The 21722-nt window shown below is 44.6% G+C and overlaps 1 protein-coding gene across 2 annotated transcripts; it reads left to right on the top strand.

Moving 5' to 3' along the window:
* Positions 1–2981: 2981 nt before the first annotated feature.
* Positions 2982–20346, top strand: LOC147636764 (pentatricopeptide repeat-containing protein At2g03880, mitochondrial-like). 2 transcript variants are annotated; one of them, XM_086800293.1, is made up of 2 exons: positions 2982–3300; positions 18045–20346. In XM_086800293.1, exon 2 carries the CDS (start codon positions 18108–18110, stop codon positions 19506–19508), a length of 1401 nt encoding a protein of 466 aa, XP_086656419.1. In that variant the 5' UTR covers positions 2982–3300; positions 18045–18107; the 3' UTR covers positions 19509–20346. The 2 variants fall into 2 exon arrangements, with proteins under 2 accessions (XP_086656419.1, XP_086656418.1); XM_086800292.1 differs by having other exon boundaries at positions 3033–3289.
* The last annotated feature ends 1376 nt before the right edge of the window (positions 20347–21722 follow it).

The raw sequence follows: 21722 nt of genomic DNA, 5'->3' as shown, positions 1-21722 counted from the left end.
GGATATACACTGCAATGTTAACTATGCCTCAGCTCGAAAAGAATTTAGCGTTCTTTTCCTTTTTACCATACTTCGTACCATCTCCATAATTGTGCAATTCTTATGCTTGTAACACCATTTTGATATGGAGAATGAGCAACTGTCAAATTTCTCTTAATCTTATGTTCCTTGCACTAAACATTGTGAGTTCACCATATGTGAATTCTCCTCCTTGATCTGTTTGAAAATTCTTCAGCCTCTTTCCTATCTCATTCTCCACCAATTAGCTATGCATATTGTAAAATTTCCAAAAGCTTCAGCCTTAGCCCAAAGAAATACACCCACATCTTCCTATTGAATCCATTGATCCAGTAACAAAAAAGTAGGAAGAACCACCCAATGCAGTGGAATTTTACCACAAAGATCTACATGGACAAGGTCTAGAGGAGGACCTTGCATGATTCTTGCTTTCTTGTGGAAATGCAAGATGCTGATGCTAAGTCTAGCCCATCATACAAGGTTCACATATATTGACATCTCTAAAAATACTGGTAGATATGTCACAATCCTAATTCTTTGCATCTCTTTTAAGACTATAGAATTCAAGTGTCTAAATCTTTCATGGCTATAGCTTGCTAGTAGACTACGAAACTCAAGTGCCCAAATATTAACTCATGACATAATCGTAATCCCTTGATTTTTTTAAGACTAATACAAGTCCAATTAAATGCAAATAATCAAACTTTCAAAATTATAAAATGCATATTTAGTGATGATGCATATGGCAAAGTAATTTAAAGAAACCTAGGTTTCTTGACCTATGAAAAATGCTATGCAAGATGTACACACAAGGCACACACTATGTCTGGATGAATTTTGTGGGCCATATTTTCAAAGCACTTAGGAGAAATGGAAGTAGAATGATACACCCCTCAATGATACACCACTCAATGATATTAAAGTTCCAGATTCCAGTGCTTAATTTAATGATAGCAAAACACTTCACCTAAGTAGCTTCTTACCTTAGAAGTAAAGAGCCACAATGGGTTGCGAAGCAAGGCCCTTTATATCCTCCAGAAAGCACTGGATATAGAAGGTGCATAGTAAATGCTAGACTATGAAGGTAGCCTCATAATGCGATGGCAATGAATGACACTACATTGAAGAGGAGGTCGCAACTTGACAAAAAATGAAAAACGCAAACAAGCTTGGGCCTCTGTAAAGTGTGCCACTCAAAGTAGTAGACAAACTCTATTAGTAGTTCAAGTTGCCAATTTAAACTTACACTAAGGTTGATATTAACCTTACTAAATTATACATCTTTGCTTCACAAAACTACAATCTATTGTGGTGCTATAATTTCAAAAGAAATTGATGACTCCAAGTCGGGCTATGTGTGCTAGTGGTGCAAGCGTGCTTTGTATTCAATTGAACATTTTGTTATCGTTTTTTTGACTTGTAGAAAGCTAAGCTTAAAGCAAGCCATTAAATATTAATAGCCCAAGGTTGTGTTTGAAGTTACTCACATGGACTAAGGTTGTAATGGATAAACACACCCATTGGTGTGATAAATGACAATTTTATGGAAGTCTTGGGTGGCAACATCTATTTTTTTGGCTTTTCTATATTTTTGAACGTGCTTCATCTATTTGTGGCACACAGTTTTGAGAGTAGCAACACCATCCAAATCGTCATCATCAATGCCATTACATGAACTTGAAAGCAACAACTATATTTTAGCACCCTTGCTTCTATATTTTTGAAGATGCTATATATATGATAAATAGCACCTCTATAGAAGTCTTTGGTAGCAGTGGCTATTACTTTTGGTGCTTTCCTAGCACCCTTGCTTCTATATTTTTGAAGATGCTATATATATGATAAATAGCACCTCTATAGAAGTCTTTGGTAGCAGTGGTGGCTGTTACTTTTGGTGCTTTCCACTCTTTTTGGATATGCTTTAGCTATTGTGGTGGACATGTATGAACGATATGCCATTCCGTCAACTTGCAAGTAACATCTATTTTTTTCCATCGTTGCCTCTTTATTTTGGGAAATGCTTTATCTACTCTTAAAGATCACTTTACTATTTTGGGTAGATCTTCACAATATTTGGTGGCATATCTATTATGGAGAACTCTCTAAAATCATTTTCAAGGGAGTGCCACCATGTAAGTATATTGTTACACACTATACATAACAACAACTCACTATCCTCCACTTTCATCTTAGAAATTGCTTATCTAAATGGGAAAATGGCACGTTCCCCTACGATTATAGTTTGTATATGGTGTTTTTTTCATCTCTCCGCCAAACCTTGTGTATAGTGTTTTTTATTCACTCATGCACAAATGTACAAAAAAGCATTGCCATAGTTAAAATGATTAACTTCATCAACAACTAATGTTGGTTAATATATTGACATGCATGGATTTTGTGAGAAATCTGTCAGGGTCCTCTCTCTAGGTACATCATGGCTCGGCCTCCTGTCTGCCAAGAGGGTCTCTCTGTAACATGAGCATAGGGTTATGTTCTACATGCCCAATGAAGCATTTTGGTTTTTAAAGCCTACATTAGGAGTTTGATTTTTTTTTCGCAACCCCTAAAAAAGGACACTCAAGTGTCCTGTTTTGGTACCAAACTAGTGTTAAAGCACTAATGAGATGAGTCATCTACCAATCAATGCCACTATTGAGGAAGCTTGTGTGTCATCTTTGTTTCTTCAAAGCGCCAATGAGAATGAGTCATCTCTACCAACAATGAATGCATGAGTCATCTACCAATGAATGCACCACACTGCACCGACATGTTTATTTCTACATAGCAACATTGTCAATGGAGGATTGATAAATCACATCACCCGTCCATTGAGAAGAGCTAGAGCAAGACAAAGAGCTCGATCAATGAGAAGTTCCCAAGAAACAAATCAATGCATCACACGCTTGGGTTTGCATCGACATGTTTTATTTTTACATAGCAACATTGTCGGGATTGATAAATCTCATCAACGCAATCACACAATATACTGACCCGTCCATTGAGAAGAGACAAAGAGCTCGCATGCACAGGTGCCCAACCACCCATGTGCCCAACCACACATGGGTGGTGGTGCGTTCACACACACTACCGTAGCATCGTAGAGTTTGAACTTTGGACCCATTATGATGTCCGCAGCGTCCATTCGAAATCTTGGAGTAAGCAAGAGGCAGGAAGACACTTCCGTGGCTCCTTCGTTTCCATGGTTCGAAGAGCTGGCGTTGCAAAGCTGCGGACGACTGCAACCCTTCTCCTTCCTATCCCACGCCTCGCGGTACGCTGGAGGTAACTCTTTAAAGTGATTCAGATTGTTCTCTTTTTCCACACGGGACAGCTCTTAGGTTTTTCGTAACAAAGGTACAGCTTGAATGGAGGCCGGGAATGGTGTAACAGGTGCTAGCTCTTGAGTCAGCTTGAATGGTGGCCTGTAAAAGGCATAAAGCAAAAATTTTCCCCGAAAAACCATAACACATTTGACCATTACAGGGAGCCATGGCATCCCCATGATGTAATATATGTCACAGGGAGCCATGGCATGTCTGCATGGTCCATGATGCAATATATGTCACAGCGAGCCACGGCATGTGGAGTGACAGTACCGCGTAACAGATCGGTATAATTTGTTTGTAGTGGTTTTTTCTCCTCTATCACAGAGGTTGATTCTCCTGTTCTTTGTACCATCTTTCATACTTCATAGAAGTCTTTTTACTCCTGCTTCTAGCATCTCACCCTATTTTGGCAATAGCTAGGGGTATAGTAGACAAGTGTTTAGTGGACAATGAATGTAAATTTTAAATGGCCAAGAAGATGATTGTCCACCAATGTCAAGTGAGAAAACCATACCTTGGATGTATTTCAACACCCACATCTGCGCCTTCCAATGATTCTCCCAGGCTAATTTGAGAACTTGCGCAATACACTAACTGCAAAGCTGAGGTCTGATCGTGTATTGCACAAGGAGATGAAACTCCCCACCAACCTCCTGTACTCCTTCATATCCATAGGTGAAGAAGTGTTTTCTGCAGATGGCTTTACATCAGCCTAGACATGGAAAGACTTCTTGCTTGCCCGAGTTTTAGCCGGTACCTCCACTCGTGCAACCTGTGGCCCCCTAGCACCCAGTTGATCTTCTTAGAGGCCCTGCTCCTCAAGATTTGCATGCAACATGGGTGTTTATGAATTGATTGATTGTGATTAGCGCCTAACAGAGACTAAAACCCATGTTCAAACTGTTACTTCTTCATGTAATGCTGAATAGAGATACTCAATGGGAGCATTGCTCTTGAGCTCTCAATGATTCAATGATGATTGACTAATCAATGAACGAATATCGCTAAAGCCTAGACTCCTATTTATAGTGTCTAATGTTGGTGAGTTGGCTAACAACTCTACCAACCCTAATAATAATGTCCAACTAAGTGCATTCACACAATAACCTAATAACTCTGTCCACAATGGGTTACTCATTGGGCACTTGGACAATATTACAAAGATATGTCACACGTGGGAGAGTCTGCACGTGACATCCCCTCTAGCTTAACTTGGAGCATAGGTGCAAACGATGGTCCATTGCTCCAACTCAGTACGGATTTTTTGGCGAACTTGCTTTTTGCTCCACACACCGGTTTGAACTCTAGTAGCATGGCTACTAGACTTGTTGTCTCCAATGATGTCTCCGCCATTGCCTCCAATTGCGGGCATTGGAACTAGCCCCTTTGTCCTGGGCGCTCAGCTAACATGGTAGACACCACTGCGGAATCGCTCGTCATTATCCTCCTCAATGAATTTGGAGAGAAAAGTTTGAAGTTCTCTTGATGACTCCTCTTTGTTCTCAGAAATTGGAATGGACTTTAGGATGGGTTATTCTCCATCTGTCTGGATCACCTCCAAGTCTGGTGGTGTCTGCTCCCTGGGCTCATCTTCCAGAATCTGCTCCTTACTTAGGAACTCTGTCTCATCAATACCACTCTCTCTCTTGAAAGCTTTCCCGGCATCCTTGGACTATAGTTGTTTCTCGTACCGGTACAAACCCATTCGTACTGAATGGTTCGTACGGTACAATATTGTACGGTACGAGTTTTTTTTTTCTCCTCCCAAATTTTTTTTTGAAAAAAAATTCCAAATGCTTAAAAAAAAAAAAGAAACCTTGCTTAACGAAGATCCCAAACGCTCGCAATACATCGTAACTTTCGTGTCCACTCAGTATTCCATATGGGGTTGTTGAGAGACCTAAAAAATCTGGCAAGGTAGACTGGTAGTGTACACTTGATTGGTAGGATGAGAGAATCTTGCTACATCACTTGGAGATCCATGGTATAGGTAGGCTAGACAGTTAGATTCTCAAGTTATGTATGAGGGAGAAGATTTGGACATGGCCATTTTGATCTAGAGAGGAGTCCCTAAACCTATCACCCTAGATGCACTGCTCGTATTTGTGCAAGGACGGTCCCTTAGTCATAAACGCTACACTGGGAGACCTTTGGTATTGCATTACCCATCCAGGTTCTTTTTTGGAGACAATGGGGAGATCCAACTGGGACAGACACATATCCATGTTCTGGTTCCTCAAGCACTGTAGACTCCTCCCCTCCCAACCTTCCCTCAAGGCTCACATTCAAGCTTGAAGCTCCATAGGTTGTAAGTGTAAAAAAATTCCCGTACGGTATCATATTTTCGTACCGAACTATGCCTTGGACACTCCCTCTTGTTGAGCTTCATCTATGAATGGACTTACCATTATATGTGTTGCTTTTCTTGCTTGGATCTCTTGTGGGGAAGCTTCCAACTTGTTGTCCAGCTGGTCGATAAACTCCTCACTCCTTTCTATCCTATATGGTGCCACTATGCTCTTGTAGAGATCGATGTTGGTGGACCACGCTTTCTTCCAAGAAACCGAAGAGTAGCACTTTGACATGTGCCAAAACTCCATGTTTTGTACTTGCCGCAGATGTACTTGAAGAAAACAAACACACCTTTTTGGTCAAGGACTAGGCGAAGGTTTCATCCTTGTGTGATGGAGGAAGGGTGGGTGAAGCCAATTGGCATGGGCAACGGAACCGTATATACATAGTAAAAAAATGGTGCCCCCTCCATCCTTAAGCTGGCCGGCGTGTAGCACTCCTCGGAAGCTACATATACACAGATATAAAATGATACCCTATCGGGAAATCGCATATACACATGTATAAAATGCAAACCCCTAAACACCCTAGACTCTACAATGATTTATCACTATAATTCTTATCCTTACCTTAGCTGACCTCCTCCAGTTGACTCGGTTAGACTTTCTTCAGGCTACAAAAAGTCTGACTGACTCTGACAATCTCTGACTGTGAGATTTGACTCTAATTGACTTCCTCTCAACTCAAAAAGACTAATTTTATTCTTCTACACTCTTAGTTGATTGATCCTAATACTCAGTTGACCCTGTCTGACACTGCTTACTCTCAGTTGGCACTATCTGACTCATCTTACTTAGCAAACTTTAGATCTTCACTCACAATTGATTCTTCTCAACAATTTCAATCAAAACAACATATCCATCACAACTAAAACACCGTAGCACAAAAACTCTATTATCCACTTACAAAGGATTCAAACCCCAAGCACTCTGTCTACTACATATAGATAAAAGGTAATCAATCATGTAAAGCATATGACGTTGGCCAGAGGTATATGGCAGCATTTGGCCTCACTTTACAACAGGGTATCGCCCATGAAGAGGATTTCCTTGGAAGTACAGATGCGGGTTATGAGCCCTGCAAAGTCGGCGACGATGCGGGAGCATATTAACAAGCTGCAGGCTCTTCAGCAGGAAGTTCTTCAAGCTGGGAAGGAGATATCGTCAGAGGACATGGCCATAACGTTGCTGTCACACTTGCCCTCTTCGTACTCAGCATTTTACTCCTCTTTGATTACCAGTGGCAGGCTCAGCACCATCACGTGGGAGGAGCTTGTGCCCATGGTCCTGGACCAGGAGGAACGATTCACGAACCCTCCTCAGGGTGGAGGTTCGGAGGCCTTAATTGGCCAACGGTCGAAAGGCCGTAACTCGGGCAAAGGGAAGGCTTCATCGGAGAAGTCTTCTGAGAAGAAGTGCGAGAAACTGAAGGCAGAGAGGACCTGTAATGATTGTGGCGAGAAAGGCCACTATTGGAGGCAGTGTCCCAAGCAGAAGACCGAGAAGGATGAAGACTCCTCAGTAGCAATCATGAAGACTCCGGCTTTTGTGCACCAAGAGGTGATGGACACCGATGCTTCATTTTCTTCAGGCGGCAGGGAGGAGATTGGAGGACTCTCCGCAACGGATACTCGGGAATGGATTCTCGATAGTGGTGCTTCCAGGCACATGACTCCTTCCCGTTCCGGTTTACAGGATCTCTGCAGGTGTTCTGGTCATATTCTTATTGGGGATACGTCCACTATCCCAGTTCACAGTGAGGGCAGGATGGAGATAGTTCCCGATGGTAGAGGGGGGAAGCATTTCTCCTAGGTGTTGTATGTTCCGGCACTTGGTTTTCATCTGTTGTTAGTGCATCAGGTTTGCAAGACTGGCGTACGGGTGAAGTTTGATGAGCATTTTGTTGCTCTCCGGGACAAAGCAACAGGCCAAGTGGTTTGGGAAGGCGGAGTGGAGAATGGAGTTTACAGGCTTTCAGCACTCTCTCTCCCAGGTCCTTAGGATTGTGATGAGTGGCAGTCCGATAATGGCCACTCAAGTGTGGATACGCTGCAGGTGCGGGCTTTTCGGGACCAGATGGTGGATAGCTTGCCAGTGGATGGCAGCAGTTGGCAGGAACTTTCCAGTACTGATGTTGGTAGTTCTTGTGTTCGTGAGTCAGAGGAAACTGAACAGGTCACTTATGCTCTGATGTCTCGTAGTGTTCGGGACATAGAACCTCCCGTAGATGAGGATGTTCTTTCCACGGGGACCTTTCGGAAAGCCAGGCAGGTGGCAGGTGATTACTTGCAGAAGGAGGTGGTTTCTCCAGGCTTTGTGGTTCTGGATTCAGAGGGGGTGGTTGACAGGTTTCATCAGGTTTCCAGGACTTATTTGTGCACCGTAACAGGTGTTGATCCTTGTGAGCAGTGTGATGTCTCTGTGACTCAGAAGTTGTATGGTTCATTGATCTGGTTGATGGACACCAGATTGGACGGGAGCTTCCTGATGAGGCAGTTGAGCTCATGGTTGCGGATGACTCTTTGGGAGGCAGGATTGCGTTTCCTGTGGTTTCTGCGGCATGCGAAGGATCAGGGACTCTTGTACACAGGAGGGGGATTGTTGGATGGAGCCCGACTCCACGGTTGGAGTGACTCAGTTTGGGGAGGAGATTCGGACACGAGGAGATCTACTTCAGGGCCAGGAGCAGTTTTACGGAGCAGCAGGAGGTTACATTGCAGGTTTGGGCTTCCACTGGAGGAACCCATGGTCATCCAGAGGCACTTTGTTCGTGAACAGATCGTTGCTGATGACATCTTGCTAGAGTTCTGTTCGACGGAGGACAGTACGGTGGACCTCTTCACGAAGTCGCTCTCTCAGGATTTGCTCAGGCGGCACCCCAGCTCCCAGTGGTTGGTTTCACAGCCAGGAGTCGAGAGGGGGTGTTAGAAGTCATCTCCTGTCCAGTTTTATACACCAGGGCCTTTGTTGTGGGTGTGCCCGCCCTTATCAGGTGTTTTATCATTTTTCCTCACTCCCCGTATTTTTCCCCTATTTTTTCCCATTTTTCTGAGACTTGCGAGGGTTGCCAGAGGATTCCAGGAGCACTCCAGTGCTGGCCGACTGCATGTTTCTCAGTCGTGGGCTATTGGACTGTTGGCCGACTGGAGTTTCTCAGTCGTGGGCACCTGTCTGCTGGCCGACTGCATTTATGCAGTCGTGGGACCATTTTCAGCAGTCGTGGGTACTTCATATGCTGGCCGACTGCTCTCCCAGGGATGTATATATAGGCCCCCAGCCCCCATACCTTATTTGTATCATATTCGGGATCTTCTTGTGTATATCAGAGCAGAGTTACACGCCTACATCTCTCTCTCTCTTGTGCTGTTTTTCTGCGTGCGTTTTTTGCTTGTGTTCCCAGATCTGGTCATCATCTCCGCTGCGTATTCTGACAGTTCTTTAGGCTGGGAAGGAGATATCCTTAGAGGACATGGCCATTACTTTGTTGTCTCATTTTCCCTCTCAGTACTCAACATTCTATTCCTCTTTGATCACCAGTGGTAGGCTCAGCACCATCACATAGGAGGAGCTTGTGCCTATGGTCTTGGACCAGGAAGAGCGTTTTACGAACCCTCCACAGGGCGGAGTTTCTTAGGCCTTGACTGGCCAGCGGTCGAAATGCCGTAACAACAACAACAATAACGGCAAAGGGAAGTCTTCATCGGAGAAGTCTTTTGAGAAGAAGCCCAACTCAGACCGTGATAAATTGATGGCCGAACGGACCTGTAATGATTGCGGCGAGAAAGGCCACTATTGGAGAAAATGTTCTACGTGGTGTATCGCGAAGAGTGCTAATTCTTCAGCTTTAGCTTTAGCTGCAAAGACTCCAGCCTTTGTGCACTTGGAGATTTTGGACATAGATGCTTCATCTTCTTGGAGTGGGGAGGTAGTTGGTCTCACCGCCAAGGATACTCGGGAGTGGATTCTCGATAGTGGTGCTTCCAGGCACATGACTCCTTCCTAGGTCGCATTGTCATTGGCGACAATAACACTATAACGATTCATAGTGAGGGCAGGATGAAGATCATTCCCGATGGCAAAGGGGGGAAGCATTCCTTTTGTGTTCTTTATGTCCCCGCACTTGGTTTTCATCTATTGTCAGTGCATGAGGTTTGCAAGACTAGCTTCCGGGTCGAGTTTGCCACACAAACTGGGTGAAAGTTTGAGAAGATCTCCTCCATGTGAAGCAAGGAGGCATCTTCTCGGGAACTGTACAAGGGCTACGCCGACCTCGAGTGATAACTAAATACCTGCGGGGACGCCACGCTTTGGGGCCAATTGGTCTTTTGTGCAGGAGCACTCTAGCTCCACTTATTCTTTTTCTTCTTTCTCGAAGTTTATTAATCCAATTCATAAAGAGTTTTGAGTGTGATTAAGTGTGCTCACCGCCCGTCAAGTTTCTGAAGGCCGGTTTCAAGGTTCATTGCCGGGATTCATCGTCAACTTTTTCAAGGGGCAAGCCTGTGGTCGACACATTTAATTCTATGGTTGGAACTAGTGCGGAGATGAAGGATTTATCTTCAGAAGAGGACGACTACTTCGATGAAGATGAGGAAAGCGAGCAAGAATTACCTCCCGATATGCCAGAATTTGAAGATGATGATGCCACCTATGAAGCAAAGATGCAAAGTTTGATGGAGGGATTAATGGAACTCGCGAAGGACTGACGTTTTCCACAAAAGTTCAAAGCTGATTCTAAACCACGGAAGCAGGGGTCTGAGAAGAAAGTTAAGCCTCAACATTCGGCTCCCATCTACCCATTTTTTCAGCCATACCCCGATTCTTCTTCTTCTTTCCCCCACCTACCCATGGAAACCCTTTTAATACTTCTCATCCTGGTTATTTTGGTGGAGGCTCTGTCTTTCATTCCATGACGGGTGTACCCAACATGGGCATGACTGGGAGCTATGGTATGCAACCAGGTATGCCAGGAGGTATGTATGGAACTTATGGTGGTGGTGGCAGAAGTGCTTTTGGTATGCCTGGTATGGGAGGTGGTTTGATGGGCATGGGATCTAATGCTATGGGCAATTCTTTTCTCAAACCACATCCATATGATAATCTTGTTCAGGGCGAGAAGCCAAAAGATTATAAAGAGGGTGGTGTTGCAGTAAAGTTTGATACTTTTAGTGGTGCAAAGGATCGTTTGAAGGCTCTCACCTTCATTCAATAGTTTGATGTGGCATTTTCTGGTGGTAACTTCACAGAGGCATCTAAGGTACGGAAGGCAGCTTCTTTCCTAAAGGGAAATGCTCTTCAATGGTGGTCGACACTTCTTCATCAGGGAATAGCACCTAGCACTTGGGTGGAGTTCAAGCAAATCTTCCCTTCTTTATGGTTGACACCAACTTTTGAGGTGGATGTTATGACAGCTTGGCATCGATTAGATTCGAGAGATTGTAGCAATCTGGAAGAATATAACAAGAAATTTTGGGATGCTCTGCTACTGGTCACGTCCTTTAGGCCCGTGTCACTGGTTGAGCAGGTAGAGACATATTACTGTGGGTTACCCAAGGAGCTTCGTGATTAATGCATTAAAACAAAGGTCATTAATATGACTCCTCGGATGATAGAAAATGCTCAGACTGGATATGCCATGCTTACTGGTCAGATGTCAGGATTTAAGGATCAACGTCTCTTCTCAAAGAAGGCATTTAAAGAGGCAAAGGAGTCAAAGGACAACAATGACACCGAACCACGAGAGAAGGGGCAATCCAAGAAGAGGAAATTTCAGCCCTTACCGCAGAGAACAAATGAAGAAAAGAAAGAACTTATAGCTGCCAACAAATGTTTCTCTTGTGGAGAAGAGGGACATCGGTACTATAGGTGTCCGAAGAGAGCACTTAAAAACGCAGGTGACTCACAGGAAGAGCCTAAAGCAAAGAAACAGAAACCGTCTGCTGGACTACTACCTGACTTGATAGGGTTGAAGCAATGGGATGCAGCTTTAGAGTTGTGCAGAGCATGGGGAAGACTTCGAGATCAGCAGGTTTTGATCTTTTTCGATCCTGGGGCTCGTGCAAACTTCATCACCCCCAAGCTTGCAGCAAAGTTGGACATCAAACCAGAGGAGATGGGTGTGTTGCATGAGGCTACTTTGGCTTGTCCTGGACATTCGGTTGAGGTTACACCGATCATTGGGAAACTGCGTCTCAGTGTGTAGACTTACACGGACAGAGAGGATGATTTCTACATTATGCCTTTGGAGGATTGTGATGTTTTGTTGGGTATGCCTTGGTGCCATAAGGTTAAAGCGGTAGTAGATACTTTCAAGAGGAAAATCTCTCTCACAAGAATAAGGAACACACTCTTGATGTAAAACATAAAGGAGAATCTATTCCTGTTGTATTGGCTTCGGCCATTTCTCGTTTAATAAAGAAACATCTTTCTGTTTACTTAGTGTTTGTTAAAGAGAATTAGGATACCACAGATTCCAACGTGTCTGAGTTGGACAAGGAAAGGTTGGACTTTCTCAAAAGTTTTCAAGATTGTTTTTTCAGAGGCTTTGCCAGGGGAGTTGTCGCCTGCTAGGCCTTAGGATCATGGGATTGATTTGATTCTTGGAAGTTCACCACCGAATAAGCCACCCTATAGGGTGAGTGCAGCCCAACAAGAAGAGATTATGAGTCAAGTGCGTGATCTGTTGGACAAAGGATTGATTTAGCCGAGCTCTTCGTCCTATTGTTCACGAGTGCTTTTGGTACAAAAGAAAGATGATTCTTGGCGGATGTGCATTGATTACAGGGCACTGAATAAGATTACCATCAAGACCAGATTCCCTATACCACGAATCGATGATATTTTGGATCGGTTACAGGGAGCAGCTTACTTCAGGCGCATTGATCTGAAGAGTGGATACCATCAAATTCGCATCAAGCCAGAAGATGTGCACAAGACAGCTTTCAGGACAACTTTTATACTTATGAGTTCTTGGTCATGCCTTTTGGTCTTACGAATGCTCTAGCGACTTTTAAAAGGTTGATAGATCGGATTTTCCGACCCCACCGTGGTTTTGTGATGGGCACCTTCTTTGATGATATGATTGTGTTTTCTCATTCAGAGAAGGAGCATCGGGAGCATTTGACCAAAGTATTTGAGGAACTCAGAAAGCATAGATTGGTTGTCAACGGAAAGAAGAGTGAATTTTTCATGCAAGAGATTCACTTTCTTGGGCACATAGTGTCTAAGGATGGCGTCAGGATGGATCCAGCGAAAGTTGAAGCGATAAAAAATTGGCCGGATTTGCAGACTATTCATGATGTGAGAAGTTTCTTAGGAATTTGTTCATATTACAAGAGGTTTATCCGATTCTTTGTAGAAATTGCTTTACCTTTACATCACCTGACCAAAAAGGATGTAAAATTTCGATGGACAGAGAGGGAAGTGGAAGTTTTCAACAAGCTTAAGGAAAAGCTAACCACTGGTCCAGTTTTGGTTCTACCAGATCTACATAAACCTTTTGCGGTACAGTGTGACGCATGTGGGAATAGCATTGGAGCTGTTCTTATGCAGGATGGACATGTTATTTCTTATGAGAGTAGAACTTTGTCACCGCAGAAAGGAATCTACAAGTTTATGAGAAGGGGCTTCTTGCGGCGATTCATGCTCTTTCTACTTGGAAGCATTACCTTCTTGGGGTTGATTTCATTGTTTAGAGTGATCATTAGACTCTACGATACTTATTTACTCAAACGAAGCTCGCAGAGGGAGAAGCATATGAGATGGGCAAACTTTTTGTCCATGTCTCACTTTCAGATTGTTCATGTGGATGGCAAACAGAATGTGGTAGCAGATGCCTTGTCTAGGAAACCACATGTGGCCGACGTCTCTATTATCTTTCATCATGAACTTGATGCTATGCGAGAACAGTATGCTCATGACGCAGATTTTGAGCGGATTTTTGATCGTTTGACTAAAGGAGAGCGAGTTGATCCTCTCAAGGAAGGATTTTTGATGATGTGTTAGAAGTCATCTCTTGTCTAGATTTATACACCAGGGCCTTTGTTGTGGGTGTGCCCGCCCTTATCAGGTGTTTTATCATTTTTCCTCACTCCCCGCATTTTTCCCTATTTTTCCCATTTTTTCTGTGGCTTGGGAGGCAGTTCTGGGTTGGCAGGAGCACTCGAGGGCTAGCCGACTGTCCCAACAGCAGTCCTGTGGCTGGCCGACTGTCCCAACAGCAGTTGCGTGGGCTTCTGGACTGGTGGCCGACTGCATTCACACAGTCGTGGGCATTTTTCTGCTGGCCGACTGTATTCACTCAGTCGTGGGCATCTTTTGTGCTGGCCGACTGCTCTTCCAGGGGCATATAAATAGGCCCCCAGCCCCCATACCACACTTGTATCATATTCGGGATCTTCTTGTGTATATCAGAGCAGAGTTACATGCCTACATCTATCTCTCTCTTGTGCTGTTTTTCTGCATGGGTTTTTTTTGCTCTTGTGTTCCCAGATCTGGTCATCATCTCCGCTGCGTATTCTGACATGGTATCAGAGCCCTAGGCTCTAGATAGTTCTTGGGATTTGTGTGAGCAAGAGGGGGACTGTTTTGTGGCTGACTGGTGGACTGTTTTGGGACTGTTCGGGAAGAGGAGAAGCAAGAGGAAGGCGGGCTGATTTGCTGGACAGCCACTTGCAGGTTTTAGTTCTTCTTTGTTCCCACCCACCCACCCTTTTCAGAGTACATCCCCGCTATGGCAGATCTGTATGAGATGGCCGAGAGACATGTGAAGATCCTGACACTCCCCACGTTCCCGGTGGACCGTCAATTGGACGGGAGCAACTACGGCATATGGAAGGTTATGATGGAATCTGTTTTGGAGTCTTACGACCTCGCTGATTTCGTCATTGTTGGGGTTCCACGGCCGGAAGTTGAGGAAGGGGAGGTACCGTCGACCCGAAAGGACCGGGAGGCTTAGACACACATGTGGGATCGTGTCAATGCCAGGGTCCGTTCGTTTATTTTCCTCAACTGCACACCACAGGTAATCAATCATGTAAAGCACATGACGCTGGCCAGAGGTATATAGCAGCATTTGGCCTCACTTTACAACAGGGTATCGCCCATGAAGAGGATTTCCTTGGAAGTACAGATGCGGGTTATGAGCCCTGCAAAGTCGTCGATGATGCGGGAGCATATTAACAAGCTGCAGGCTCTTCAGCAGGAAGTTCTTTAGGCTGGGAAGGAGATATCGTCAGAGGATATGGCCATCACGTTGCAGGAACCTCGAACAAAGCTCTGGCTCTTTGACACTTTGGTCACTTCAGCCATGTTGTATGGAGTGGAGATATGGGGACCCTCAGTGGATCACCACAGCCGAGCTGGTAGCACTGATGGATGGAGATGTATGGAGAGGCCCTTAGTTTCTATGATTTCCCGGATGATTAGGGCCAAGGCCTCTGTACCACATGATATTATCCGTGCAGAGATGGCTGCCCCCCCATTGTAGGAGAGGCACTCACTCGATCAGTCTCCTTTATACATAGCACTTGGACTCTCCCTAGAGACAGATATGCTCGCTTAGCCCTGGAGTCCTCACGACAGTTGGCATCACAGGGAGACGGATCATGTTGGTATGCACAGATGACAGCTTGGTTCCAACTGCATGGCTTTAGTATGGACATGCTACCTCCATTTTAGTACTCCCTGGATGCACCCTCCCTCTCTCTCACACGGGCAGAGATTACCAGACTTATCAGGCAGGACTTGACTCAGCTGGACACTAGGAGGACATGGATACAGTCGACACAGGAGCTTGGTACGAAGATGGCTTTCTATAGAGATCATCTTCTCCAGCTCACGGAGGATGGGTTTGTGATTAGACCCAGCTACATGGATACTCATCTTTCTCATGGGGTACGATGTGCTATTGGTTAAATGCGCACATCCTCACACCAGCTAGAGATTGAGACTGGCAGATTCAGAGGAGTACCAGCTGAGGCCAGGATTTGTCAGCTGTGCCAGATGGAGCCAGAGACAGAGTTACATCACATATGTCATTGTCCAGTATATTATGAGATACGAGGCCGTTTTCACTGCCTGTTCAGAGAGGGTTTCGGACCACTGTCTAGAGTCATGAGATACCAGGATCAGAGGTGCCTTGGATTATACTTGCTGGAGCTGCGTAGACTTAGAGAGGGTCTCTTGAGAGGGAGGGGATCAGAGAGGGAGAGACACCTACAGAGGCAGATTACAGACTTCTTTCGACCAGAGATTGAGCAGTCAGGCCAGTAGGCATTGCAGCTAGCCCCAGAGTATAGCCGCACCAGAGGTACAGTGATTGATCGGGCTATAGAGCTGGGGCGGTCCAGGTGCCCCAAGATGAGAGGCCCATCTCGACACCGGCGGAGACTACAACAGAGGATCAGGACCATACTAGCACGGCATGGGAGACGTCCAGTTAGAGTACTCACCATGGAGGACATTGAGGATATCCGCCATCGACCGATGAGAGACATCTTTGGATAGTGATGTATATGATGCTTACTTTTGTTGCTGGAGTTTTCCTCCCATATGTTATCCATTAGGAGCTCCTAGTACCTTACTTTTCCTCAGTTGTTTCAGTTTTAGTTAGTTGTTTAGTTGTTTTTAGCTTTTCTTACACAGACATTGTATCAGATCCACCAATTGTTGTAACCTTTTTGGTCTCATAGGTCATTTTGGCCTTCTGAAGACGTTAATATATCATTTCATTTCATTTCTCTCTCTCTCTCTCTCCATCACAAGGCTGTACGGAGATGTTCGAACAGAGTACAGAGAGAGCACGGACTTGTGCAGACCTGTACGGACAGTTCAAAAACCCTAAAAAAGTGCAAAAACCCTCAAACTGCCCCAAAAACCCTTAAAAAACTGTTTTTAGAAGGATTTTATTGCCCTGAATCAATGGATCTGGCTGAACATCAAATTTGTGATCAGCTGAACCCTAGAAAAGCATCAATACTCGTGATCTTGGAAGACACAATCATATTGGGTGTGAAGAAGGTGCTTTTGCTACACATAATCTCTCTATAGGCTTCATCTTCTGGCTTGGAGATGTGAGAAACCACCCTAAAGGAACATGAGAAGTTTGTGATCTTGGAAGACAAGCCTTACTCTGGGTGTGCTCTAGCACTTGTGCATGTGCGAAGAGTCCTTTTCTGATGATTCCACGTTCGGTGTGGATTGCAGGAGAGCTTCCGACACTTATCTTTGGACTCCTCATGCGAGGTGGGAGGGTCCAAAGATGGTATTTTGTTTAATTGTATTCATTACTTGTACTTGGGATAGTCAGGTGCAGACAGGTGAACCCTGGCCTGGGCACCCAAGATCTTGTATTTGGAGCAGACTCCTTTTGGTAATATAACCTAAAGGGTTGAGGCCAGGGGGGGTCGACCCATCTTCGGCCCCTAGTGTGGTGTACCATGGAGATATTTCATTTGTTGAGTGCGTGGGCTTTGTTGCTTTTAGTGATCTTAATCTTGTTTAGGTTAATTGATTCCAAGACATGCTCTTACCCGTTACAGAAACAATACCATCGTAATGGGTTTGCTTGTAGGATCTTAATAATTCCCTTTTTAACAATAGGAAGATGCAAATAAAGCTAGTACGCTGTGCGTGCATATGTGTGTTCGTGCACAGAGAGTGCCTTGGGGACTGAAGCAGGAGCTGGTTACTCCTGTTTGGTTATTCTTTTGTATTCCAAATTGTGGATACAATGCTGAGGCACATTGTCCCAATCCTCAGTTGTGTGCATACAATCAAGCAAATCTAGTTATTGGGAAAGTGGTTTTCAATTTTGAGGATGTCTGTTCTGTCGTTCTTTCCTAGCAAGCATGAATTGTATTCCACAATCTTGTGCCCACTTCCAAAAAGACACAGGTCAGCCTTGTAGCCATTGGTTTTGTAGCTCCTTATCCATGCCAGCTACCAGAGGTGCAAAGCTCCTTCTCTTCCATACAAGGAAGGTATTTCTGTGGATACCTCTCCATATAATTTTCTGAAGGTGAATCGCCTCCGCAAATGCCTTCAAAAAAGAAAAATAAATTTAAATGTAAACCGTCTCTACCACCATTCCATTGTCAAACATAATTGGATCATTATATCACTTACCAACTCCAAGTGGGGCTGATGTTATGGCAGATATGCCACAAATACTCCCCTGCTTTCCATTGTTATGTATGTATGCATCATTGTATCCATACTCATGTATAGGCAGGTATGTATGTATTCGTATCTGGTGCTATATGCATGTGTCACTGTCAAGCTAAATTTGAAAGTTATCAATTTCTATTTAACAACTAATAATATTTGTGCATGTCGTGGCAATGGACAGTGGGACTTGATTCAGCCTTTGGGAGACGACTATCATAGGAGAGGATCAAAGGCTGGGCATCTGATGAACAGATACAGCAATGGAAAGGAGGAAAGAACAGATTTTAAACATGAAGTGCAGGCGCTGCATATTCTGGACCTCATGGATCAATGTAGCTTTCAAACAGACTCCTATACCTATGTCTGTCTCTTGCAGGGGTGTATCAATCGAGGAGCCTTTGACGAAGGGAAGATTATCCACAGTCATATTGTGAAAACTGGATCAAAACATAATGTATTTCTGTGGACTACTGTTGCTGACATGTATGCCAAGTGTGGAATCATGGAGGAGGCAAGCAGAGTGTTTGATCGAATGCCTGAACACAATCTGGTCTCATGGAATGTGATGATCGCAGGGTATGTCAAGCATGGGCTCACAAAGGAGGCATTTAGACTCTTCAAGGGAATGATTAGCAAATGTGTGAAGACAGATATGGCGACAATATTGAGCATGATTCAAGCATGTGCCATCATGAAAGATATGGAAGGGGGGAGATTGCTTCACTTTCATGCACTCTATGCTGGTCTCCACCCGAATGTTCTTTTGGAGAATGCACTGATTGACATGTATGCTAAATGTGGAAGTATGGATGATGCATGTGAAGTGTTCAAGAAAATGCTAAGGCAAGACATGGTTTCGTGGAATGCAATGATTGCTGGGTATGCCTTGTCGGGGAACCCTGAAGTGAGTCTCAAGCTATTTGATGAGATGCTACACAAAGGTATGATGCCAGATGATGTTACCTTCTTGTGCACGCTGAATGCATGTGCCAGCCTAGGGAGTTTAGAACAAGGTAGGGAGATTCATTTGATGATGGTGAAAACAAGAAAAAATCTTACCACTGATATGGAGAATGCCATAATTCACATGTATGGGAAGTGTGGAAGCATTGAAGGTGCATTACAAGTGTTCAGCAGTATGTGTGAACGAGACAATGTCTCGTGGAATGCAATGATTGCAGGATATTCTCAAAGTGGGTTGGGCAAACAGGCCCTTGAGCTGCTGCTCCAGACGCAGGAAGGTGATGTAAAAATGAACCACATCACCTTGGTTGGACTGCTTTCTGCATGCAGTCATGCAGGCCTGGTGGATTACGGATGTCTTCTTTTCCTTCTCATGACTAAAAGTTATGGTGTTATGCCTGTCCAAGCGCATCATGCTTGCATGGTTGACCTATTCGGGCGAGCGGGGCGTCTAGATGAAGCACTCGAGTTCATTAACAGATTGCCATGTCAACCTTCGTCAACTGTGTGGAGGGCCTTGCTCAGTGCTTGCAGAATTCACAACGATGTTGAAAAAGCCCAGCAAGCTACAGTATCTATCCTTGACTTGGAGCCAGAAAATGATGCAGCTAATATTTTGCTATTCAACACTTATGTTGCAGCTGGAGGAAGGGGTGAAAAATGTTGCACATGCTTTGAATGAATCCTAGGTGTTTTTCTTTCTAGTCAACTATGGACTTCCCTTACATCATTCAAGCTTCAGGACTGTAAAAATCTGCGTCTACACCATTAGAAGCAGATCTGGAGTGGCATCTTCTTGTTGGGGCCAAAGTAGCTGGGAGTGCCCCTTATGGTGGTCATTAACATGGGTCTCATCGCTACTTATGAGCCTAGACAACGCAAATTCTGCCACCTGGGTCACATCTGGCTAACCAATCCTTGTCTCAGTTATGCACAATTGTTATGCATCTCATCTATGGTACACCTGGATAGGAGTCGGACAGCAGGTGCGAGAGCAGTCGGTCAGAGCAAGTGCCACATGGCAGCTGGCCAGTGGACAGCAGGTCTGCCAGCCATGGTCACAGGAAATGGCCGTTTCAGCCCCTAGAAACGTGTTTCTCCGTTTCAGGACCCAATCTGTTTCCATGGCCGTTTCTTGTTTCCCAAGTGATGTTGTCACAAGAAACGGCCATTTCCACCCCTAAAAACTCGTTTCCCGGTTTCCATTCCTCAAACGTTTCCGTTCTCGTTTCTCGTTTCTGGTGACTATGCTGCCAGCTTGTATGAGGAGGTGGCAGTCCTGTAAACAGGCAGGGCGCGCCGACCAGCACATTGGTGCATATATATGTGTGCATAAGGAAATCATCAAAACTGTATGCATCTCTCCAGCGATTGGGGCCTACAGAGCGTTTCTGGTGTAAGGGCGGGCCAAGGAGGTTCTACAGAAGTGTGTGGCTGTGTACCGACGTTTTCATTCACAATCGCGACTTCAATCATTACTTGTACTTGAAATACAGTTGTAACACACATTAAACAAAACAGTAGTTTTAGGGCTCTTGCATGTGCTGTGTGGGGTTGATTCCGTTGCACTCTACTCTCAAACCCTAGCACATAGTCACGGAGGCTCTTGTGTGTGCTGTGTGCGTTTGATTCCGCTGCACTGTACTCTCAAACCTTAGCACATAGACACGAGTGTTCTACGTCAATTGCCTAAAAATGCCCACTTGCACTTGGGGCAATCGATTGCTTCCCTTTGAAAGCCTTCCTCAGTTCAGTCCTTTTCAGCAGCCAATTTCAGCATCAGCGCACAGATCCGACACTCACCTATTTGACTTGCGCGTGTTTCTCTTTGTGCTTCCATCCTCTCCTCTGTGAGCCTCTCGCCAGTTTATTTCAGTTGAGCAGAAGCTAGTGCAGCAATTCAGTGTTCATTTAGGTGGACATCCTGGTGAAACAAGCATTTCGAAGCAGGGTCCCAACCATAGTGCCTTGGTAGAGTCACCTAGGCTTGCCCAATCACTGGACAAGCTTTGAACTTAAACTATGTGTGCCACAGTCCCACCCATACAGGTTTTTATATGGGAATTCTTTCCGAAGCCTCAGTCTACGTCAGAGGGTTCTTCTTTGCTCCCTTACTCTTCCCTCACCATCTACTTCTCCTACCCTTATGGCGGCTGGGGCCTTGGCTAATTCACAAACTGATCGGCACAAATTGAGAGAAACTTGAGAGAGACCTTCCCTCCACAAGGAACCTTTATCCCACCTTGGAGCTCCTCTTTGTCCTCATCACTGGTATGGGAAGCAATATTGCTTGGGGTAAAGGTAAATATTTCCCTCTCTCAGCTATGTGGACTGAGCCCGAGGCTATTAAGCATCTTCAAATCTTGAAAGCATTCAGAGTGGAAGCTTTTCTAGTAATGTATATCCCAAAAGCATTCAGAGTCGAAGCTCATCTAGTAGTGGTGAATCACCAAAAGCATTCAAAGTGGAAGCTCATCTAGTAATGGTGGATCCTAAATGCATTCAAAGTGGAAGCTTGTCTAGCAATGGTTGTTAACCACATTTAGTTAATAGGTTTCTATGACAACTATGTCCGCACACTTATGTAACGGGCGTCCGTACTAATTGTAAATCTCGTCATTTGATAAGGGAAACACCCTAAAGACGCTCCCAACTCTTGAACTTCAAAGGAAAGGCAAGAGGATCTCGGCTAATTGGCCAAATCATAAAGAAAAGCCTTGTAACTATACTTTGGGTGCCTCAGGTCACTTACTCCCAAGCGGGGCCTAGTGGGAAAAGGCTTGGAACTATAAAAGATAACTTCTCTTATTTGTAATCCATATTCTCCCATTCATGCAATAGAAGTGGAGTATTCTCTCTTCCCCTCTCTTGCAACTCTAATCTAGCATGTGGAATG

The sequence above is a fragment of the Cibotium barometz genome, chromosome 7, assembly GCF_041138505.1.
Source record: "Cibotium barometz isolate CiBa-2024 chromosome 7, ASM4113850v1, whole genome shotgun sequence".
NCBI classification, from domain to species: domain Eukaryota; kingdom Viridiplantae; phylum Streptophyta; class Polypodiopsida; order Cyatheales; family Cibotiaceae; genus Cibotium; species Cibotium barometz.
Note: the sequence above shows the minus strand (reverse complement) of the source record. Positions and strands in the feature narration are given on the sequence as shown.